We start from the raw sequence: 8,892 nt of genomic DNA on the forward strand, positions 1-8,892 counted from the left end.
ACACTTGTAGCATGTCCACATATTCATCATTAGTAAAATTTGGCATAATTCTTGTTAATTTACACCCAAAAAGTATTTAGCTGATAACAGTGACAACTTACAGAAGAGTTAATTGTGACAACTGGCATGACAGCAGCACACTTAGTTTTTCTTTGATTGATTGCAATCATATACGGTGTGAGGTGAATGGTAATACATTTTATTTTTTTATTAATAAACGAAAAGTTTTAAAGGAAAATTGCTAGAGAGGTAAAAGTTTCTAAAAGAATCAGTTTATCTAATGCGTATTTTTGGATATCGAATTTTTACGAAATATAAAAGTTATGGCAAAAAATGTTTTGAGGGGTGGTTATTTCAATCCCTTTCGAGGGGCTAAAATTTTCGAAAAACAGTTGAAATCTCGCATCTGTATTAGTAAACAAACTGTAAAAAATTTGTTATCTGTACCTCGTTCAGTTTTCAAATTACAGCCGATTTTCATAATTTTTTTGGAAACTCTGATGGCCCATATCTCTTCAGGGGTGAACATTTTACTAAGGCGATTTTTTGCAGATCGTGTTCTTTTGAAATGTAGATTCACTGGTATCATTTATGCTACTCCATTNTGCAGTACTTGAAGAGTTTGACGAAAATCGTCAGACTAGTACGAGAAAAACAGCAATGCACTTAAATGTGTCCCATAGTGTTGTTTGGAATATTGTCCATGATAATTTATTATATCCTTTTCACTACCGGCCAGTTCAAACTCTACTTGAACCAGACATGCACAAGCCAGTTGTTTTTTACGAATCGTATCTTAATATTCTAAGAAATAATTTGAATTTTGCCTCAAAGATACTTTTCACAGATGAAGCAACTTTTCAAAGATATGGTTTATAGACCGGGAGATATTAGACTGAAGTTCGACGACGTCTTTCTCGTTTATGCCTCTGAGAGTACTGAAAGGTAACCGAGAGACAAGTACAATAAACNGTAACTGGTGACTTGCGCATCCCAGGCTGCATAGCCGCACTACCCTACCCAACCATACCACACATAAACATTACACCACCACCGGGGGTTTACAGAGACGAGCCGGCGAAACAAGAAGAGCGCCAGAAGAAAGGGCCCTAGCGGGGCCCAGCCAGGACAAAAGGAGGTCCGACAAAGCGCCTACACCAGCCGCATTTGCGGTCGGGGTAGACGACGGATGGGGCCCACCTACGAAGGCTGTCCAGGCCTACACGAGATGAGGCAGGATAAAGAGGGATAATCCTCCTCGATCCCAAATCATTGAGGCCAATTTCTAGCCATGGAATAATGGCGCGGCGCGAACTAGTGACTCATTCATTCATGAGCGAATTCAGCTAACTCACCACGTCTTCATTGCTGGGCCCGTTGAGGTAATCATTGGAGGCTAGATCCGAGTAGGCGATGGCTACCGTACCCGTCCACATGGGGTGCCACACAGCATTGGCTATTTTCTTGCCTTTGCATAGCTTCACGTCCATGAACGACATGTATTCCTTGATACCATCTACAACCCCGGTTTGAGTCCACGTGCCGTTCTGGTCCATGGCCAGGGAAGTGTAATCGTCGGAATACAGATTTAACACACCGTTTACCTGAAAAAGGTTTGGTTATGGTCGATGTTCTGAATACGGTTTATATTCCAGCTGCAACATAAACCGTGTCCACTGTCCACCTAGTGCGCGTAAGTTCAATGTCTAGGTTAATAAAAGATATAACTTATTTTTTTTTCTACAGTGATGCCTACTTTCTCGAGCTGCACAAAATGAAAATATATTTGCATATTGAGTGTTTCCTTGGCAGGTACCAACTTATTTTTTTTTAATGGAAACCTTTGTTTTTTATGGTATTACCGAATTCTACGTGAAAAATTAACGGGACTTTGTGTTATGATCCCTATCAAAATATTGATAGTTTTCGAGATAATCGACTTTTAATTTTTTTGTCTAATGTTTCGTCACTTCTAGTAGTTGACTAATTATGATTGTATGACAGTTAGAATTTTTTTTTTAGGAACTGTAGAGTGAAGATGGCTCTTTCAAAAAACGTATCAAAAGTTGACTTGCGATATACAGGGGGCAAAAAAAATCGTGCCAAACCTGATAATTTAAAATTTGAAAAATCTCGACTTTTTCAAATAGAACACCCTGTGTTTTATAATTTCATTAGATGCCTTTCTGTAGACCCTACAATTTTTTAATAGCTTTCCCTATACCTAAGTTGCGTAGTTTTTGCAAAAAAAACATTTTTATGTAAAATACCGGATTTGCGCCCGTTCCTTTGTCGGGAAAAATATTGTAAGGGTATTTATTTTAAGTTAGCTTGCGACTATGAGTATTCTTTTTTCAAAATTCTATTCATCCAAATTTTTTAATCTCCAATTTCACTAATAACTTTCCTAACTACGGTAACAGTGCTTGATTTTCAATATGATACGGATGAAACTTCTTCAATATTTTATTTGTCAAGCTTTTGAAAACTCCAAGGTTACTACTAATTTCCTGGCACTAATATTTGGATTTTCAACAGCAGACGCCACAACTTTAAACTAAATATTATCGTTGTTACTTTCATGTCTCCTGGTAGTTTTCTCATAATTCGCATTTGCTGTTCATTCAAACCTTTCCTTCACATTTTCAAAACAGTGGGAATCTCTGTAAATTTGGATTATTTGCTTTGTAAATACGTGCTGCTAGCAAACATTTCCCATATTTTGCTAATTCTTAATCACTTGTAGCGATTTTATGGTTTTTTGATTTTATTTACAAATAAATGGTAACTTTCCATAAAGACTTATTTATTAAACTCAAATATCTAAATTTTTCAGTTATTAATTTTTATTTTAAATAGTGTAGCTAGACAACTAATAAAAATAAAAATAAATACCCTTACAATATTTTTCCCGACAAAGGAACGGGCGCAAATCCGGTATTTTACATAAAAATGGATTTTTTTGCAAAAACTACACAACTTAGGTATAGGGAAAACTATTAAAAAATCGTAGGGTCTACAGGAAGGCATCTAATGAAATCATAAAACACAGGGTGTTCTATTCGAAAAAGTCGAGATTTTTCAAGTTTTAAATTATCAGGTTTGGTACGATTTTTTTTGCCTCCTGTATATCGCAGGTCAGCTTTTGATACGTTTTTTGAAAGAGCCATCTTCACTCTACAGTTCCTGAAAATAAATAATTTCTAGCTGTCATGCAATCATAATTATGTCAACTACTAGAAGTGACGAAACATAAGGAAAAGAAATGAAAAGTCAATTATCTCGAAAACTATCAATATTTTTATGGGGATCATAACACAAAGTCCCGTTAATTTTTCACGTAGAATTCAATAATGCTATAAAAAATATAGGTTTCCAATTAAAAAAATGAAGTTGGTACCTGCCCAGGAAAAAAATTAAGTTATATCTTTTATTAACCTAGATATTGGACTTACGGTAGACACGGTGTATAGTAGGCAGCCAACCATAAATCAATCGAACTACAATTTTTACTACTTCTTAGTCTAGTAAAATAGTTTTATGTGTTTTCTGCATATAAATTGTAATGTGTCGTCCATTTCGCATATTGTTCCGATGTGTCGGTGAGTAGCACCGAGGGAATTGCGCAATTCCTTAACAAAAGTGTTGCTCCCATCGAATTAGAGTTTGAACAATTTTGCAATTGGCAAATTGCATTTAAGTGGTAAATTTACGGGTTTTTTCACTTTTTTACTGTCCACAAATATCTAGGTGACCTATAGAAATATAAGTATGTTGTAGGCAATTAAATTACCTACATTATTTTGCAAAAAGCGATGGATGTTGATGAAATTTATGGAAAATGCGGTCAATCCAATGACTAACACGTGTGACTGGGAAAGGGAGTATTTTGAATAAAATAAATCGGTTTTACAAAAAAACTTTTTGTTCCTATTTTTAATCTTCAAAAGTCCTGTTTACTTTGGAACTTTGTAAAATAGAGTAACAGAAAAATGTGAAAAACAAATCAGTTCTAGACAGCCAAGTTTATTACTTGTTTTTTTTTCTACGAAAACAGCACCATCTCTTGGATACGTCTTACGCTAATACGTAACGATTTTTATTTTAATACAATGTTGAGAATAAGTCATTGCCTTACTACCTTGAACCTAGGTACTACGGAGTAAATTGATACCCTTTCTTTGAACATATTTTTTTTTGTCGAATGATTAAAATCACTACTTACCGTTAGGATATCGGAGATATTCTCCATGTTCTCATTGGTATACTCCCTGATACTCTTGCTGCACTGCTCCAAAAGTTGTTTAGTATCCTCCACTTCGTAGAGGTACTGCGTGGCAGAGTTTGAGGGGTAGGTGCAGTTGGTCTGGGCCTCCGTCGAGATGTAGCGTGGCGCCACTTGTACGCTTGCGTCTATCCTCTTTTTATAGATCTAAAAATTAGAACACTAGGAACTGTAGCATGTTTTTATATACTCCGCGACACTATTTCGTTATCGGGGGATACATTAAAGGAGGTATATCGGGGTCCGAGGGAAGTGAGGAGCGCAGGGGGTCCTATGCTTTTCTTATGGGACTAAAACTCGCTACCAATTTGAAAAAATTAAATTCTGTTGAAATTATTTGCGATAAACATTATCTATACTGGGTGTAACGTAAAGGTTGGGAATAAATTAAACGGTGGATTATTTGGTTTAATAAATAATTTTTTCTCATATGAAGTTATGCTCTACGGGTTTTCTTTTCCAAGCTGCAGGGCGCTAAAAAGTTTCAAATAATTTTGTTTTTCTCCAATAAATTTCGAACATTATAAGATAATGGAACGAAATTTTAGCTTTAGCTTAATTTGATAATCCCCTAGTTACAGGAAAAAAATTGACTTTTTAAGTTACTCAGTGGCGCGCGTACGGATTGTACCATAATGTTTTTCGAAGAAAATTGTGGTACGCCACTGGTAAAAACATATTTTTAATATTTGTTTATGATCTACTTTTTATTTTAAACAAAATTACCCTCTTGCGTTTTATTTCTAGCTCTTGCAATTTTTCCGTAAATAAAACTTTTGTAAATACCATTTTACCCCACCGCTAACAGAGGAATATAAAAATAACAAAAGCGTTATGAAGTACGCTTTGACTCAGCCACCGAACATGGCCAAATAGGCATTGAAAAATGATTTTCGCATTGAAAATGATATTAAAAAACTAAATTTTTTAACACCCTGTAGCTTGGAAACGAAAACCCTTAGAGCATAATTTTATATGACAAATATTTATTTTTTAAAATAAAAAATCCAGTGTTTAATTTATTCCCAACCTTTATGTTTCACCCTGTATAGCAAAGAAATCTACTCATATGCACATGGCATACATATTGACTAATTAACAACGTAAAAATATCATATTTAAGTAGTTTTAAATTATATTTAATGAACGCATAAAGACTATGTAGATGTGGCTACAGCGCTAATAATTGACTAGCAGTTGTACACACTGCGAACCTACAGACCTCGGACATCGGAGATATTGCGCGTCAAATTCGGGTAAAGATGCGTACGCGTTCAAAAATGTATTGTGTGTAAACTATGTACAATATAATTATTATATATAGCAAATATATCGTATTATCCTCGCGAAGATTTGTATCCTTTATTTAAAATCCGTAAATCATGTGAACTGGTAAAACAACGAGAATTATGTTAATTTAGTTCTAAAGAAATGAAATGACACTCGCGCCCATCTCTCGTCCAAGTCAAAGAAAATGTTGGATGCAATTTTGAAGGTTCTGTGATAGAAATTACATTATTACTCACTGTTCGTGTTTTTAATCTCTATTTTAGTAATGTTACAAAAGTTTTGCAACTATAACTAATTTTTTAGATATAAAGTTTGCTGAGAAATATTTATGTTCCTTTGTTATTCCGTACAAATGCTTTTATCTCAAGTATTACTAATTATATTAATCAAGTAAAGAAAACTTTATGTAACCCTAAATATTGCTGGGTAATGATTACGATGTTTTTATAAACCATTAAATATATTAAAAGGATTTATCAACTGTATTTTTTATTCCAATAAATATATCACAGCTTCCTAGTCTTTTTTAATTAATCTAGTTTTTTAAAAACATTACAAAAAATCATCTGTTGTGGATAATTTATTGTTGATAACAATGTACATGGGATTTAGGAAAAATGTATATGTTTGAAATCAATTTCGTTTTTATCAAGTCTTTCAAATGTATTCCCTCCTTGCTGTCAGCTGATTGCGACGTTGCCACATTAATCCTCAAGTCAGACAGAAATGCAATTATTGGTTTCTGTTTCTAATTAATACAGCTATACTATGTTCAAAACTTACATTAGTTTTGCATCAAAAATAAGATAATACTGTGTACTATCTATGGAAAAGTTTTGTTTCACAATTTCTAAATTTTTTTCTCAGTTATGGTCAAAAAAAGAGCCGCACCGTGCATCTTCGCCATATAAACCTATGCTAAAATGAACAACTTTCAACAACAATATCTCAAAATCTAGATTCAAAAAATTTTTTTTAAAAAATATGACGTACCGAGGGAGCACTGGCTAATACGCTATATAAATTTCAAGTACATCTGTGCATTTGAGTAAACCCGATATACCTCCTTAAATACGGCGTTTTTTAATGTTTATACGTCAAAAAATAGTATCTGAGCTTCGGGAGGTGGCACTACTGAAACATTATTTAAAGAGAGGTTGCGACTTTAAGATCAAATATGAAACATTTTGACTTTTTTACGTAAATATAGGGAACTACTCTTTATTTATGCTAGGTTGAATACTGTTCGAGATAATTGCATTAAAAGATTGCAATACTGAAAATTCGCGCGAAGGATACAATGAACTGAACATTCGTTAAAAACTTACGTTGGTAAAAGTTTCTTCGGTGCTTCTCAGCTCCATGTACCCATCACGCCTCTGCTGAGCACGCACCAACTTAAACTGAGCCTTGTCGGGAAAGATGGGGTATCTAGTTTCAACCTCCACCTCTATCAACGGCCTGTTGTTCTTCATAATGGCTTCTTCCACCTCTCCTTCACATCCTTGCGTTACCCTGCAACATTTATGGAAGGGAGTAGCATCGGTCACGACTTCATTTTTTATTTCATAGAAATAAATATTTGATTTTAAAAAAATAAAATGATGTGAAGATGTTTAGATTGCAAAAACTCTGGATTATTAGAACGACATAAAGTCTATTGCCAAAGTGTGCCATGATTTCGTCAGTCTTTCTCTCAAGTGACGTCATCATATGCGCATAGACTCAATGCGACATATAAGGTAGACGAAGTAACTATTTTTCATAGCCTTAAACGGATAGCATCATAGTAGAAGAGCCATCAAAAGAAATAGAAGGCAGATTCTAACCATTGCTTCACAGTTTTGTTTATGGCATTGTTCAGTCGCTCCTCCTGTTCCTTTCTCATCTTTTCTATGATGGCCGTCACCTCGTCCGTGGCTTTCTCTGTGACGCAGATGTAGAACTCGTCGTAGTCACGTGACTCGTCCGGGACATAACCTAAAGATAAAGAGTACTTTTAGGTTATGTATAACCTCGAACTAAAATATGTCGCGTTACATTAGATCTTCCATGCTAACAAATAGATAAGGGTACCCAAGTCGTACTAAAATATCAAATAAATGTACTGTTCTCTAACCTATCAGTATTTTTGGTCTGGGAAAGGCGAGAACTTCCTTTTTTATGGGTAGGAATTCGGAACTCTCTTCGTGTAACTCTAAATTGTCCTGCACCAGCTCCTTGTCGACGTACGTCCATGGATTTTCCGTGGTGACGTCAACTCCTACGACGCAACTGAAAAAGAATAGTTTTTGTATACAGGGTGATTTCACCGTAAATACAGAAACTGCAGGATAGATTAGTTGCCAAAAAATAAGTAGATTCGAGTTTGCTTTGCTCTATAAACTTTTTTCCTGAGGGACGTGGTATTCGAGATACAGGGTGTACAAGTTTCCAAAAAAAATTATATTTTCCGTCATATCTTCATATAGTCCGGTCACTGAGGGTAAAATACGTCGTTACTGCATAATTTTCCCAAACAGCACCGATTTGCATCAAAATTTGGATTTAGGCTCTACTTACCCTCTACTTCAAAGTTGACCCTGTGCCGCGGGTTGCTTTTTATTTCTTAGGGGTGAAAACTACCCCTATTCTAAAATAATTATAGAATCGTACATTAGAGCGTGTAATAGATTGAAATCATCTTTAAATAAGTAACTATGATGAATTGAAAATTGTCAATCCCTAAAAACCACCCCCTATGGCAGTAATCAAATAGTAGTAGTAAAAAAATAATGTTGAAAAATATTATTCAGCTACTTGGAATAATTTAATCGTATAGTGATTTTAAATTAAGATTTATTTACTATTTCAATTTTTTATTATTTATTTTGTTATTATTTTATTATTATTTTTTTATTTATGCGGTCGATAGCCGCACGGTTTAAGGCCTCAGTACTTAAATCAAGGTGTGCTATCTGCCCGGGTTTCGAATCCCGCGGCCGGTAGACCGTAGATTAGCTATGCTTGTACGGATGATTGGCACCCTCTGTGCAGGTAGGGTAGGGTGGAAGAATGTTGGCTTGGGTCAATGTGAGAGATTGACAACGGATGGCATTTGACCACCCCCCTAATTAATGAAGTTTTCCCTCATTCCTGCATTGATGATGGTTAGGGCCTACCAACATATGTCGTTCCTGGGCGCAAATGCGGCCTACTTAATAATAATATGCCGCCTCCTCTCCCGCACAAGTCTCCGACTTCTGGGCTAATTCTCGTAGTTAGAATGAGGAGTAGAGATATTATTATTATTATTATCATATTTAAGAGCCAAAATA

At 35.1% G+C, this 8,892-nt stretch overlaps 1 protein-coding gene across 1 annotated transcript in view; it reads right to left on the minus strand.

Annotated features, from left to right (window-relative positions):
* LOC108908338 (WD repeat-containing protein 63) overlaps positions 1-8,892 on the minus strand; it is a 34,976-nt gene that overhangs the window by 21,013 nt on the left and 5,071 nt on the right. The window contains 5 exon segments of the mRNA XM_023455331.1: positions 1,356-1,604; positions 4,226-4,432; positions 6,904-7,090; positions 7,405-7,555; positions 7,695-7,849. Of these exon segments, the coding sequence (XP_023311099.1) occupies positions 1,356-1,604; positions 4,226-4,432; positions 6,904-7,090; positions 7,405-7,555; positions 7,695-7,849 (949 nt within the window).

This window comes from Anoplophora glabripennis, unplaced genomic scaffold, assembly GCF_000390285.2.
Source record: "Anoplophora glabripennis isolate ALB-LARVAE unplaced genomic scaffold, Agla_2.0 scaffold510, whole genome shotgun sequence".
In the NCBI taxonomy this organism is placed as follows: Eukaryota; Metazoa; Arthropoda; class Insecta; order Coleoptera; family Cerambycidae; genus Anoplophora; species Anoplophora glabripennis.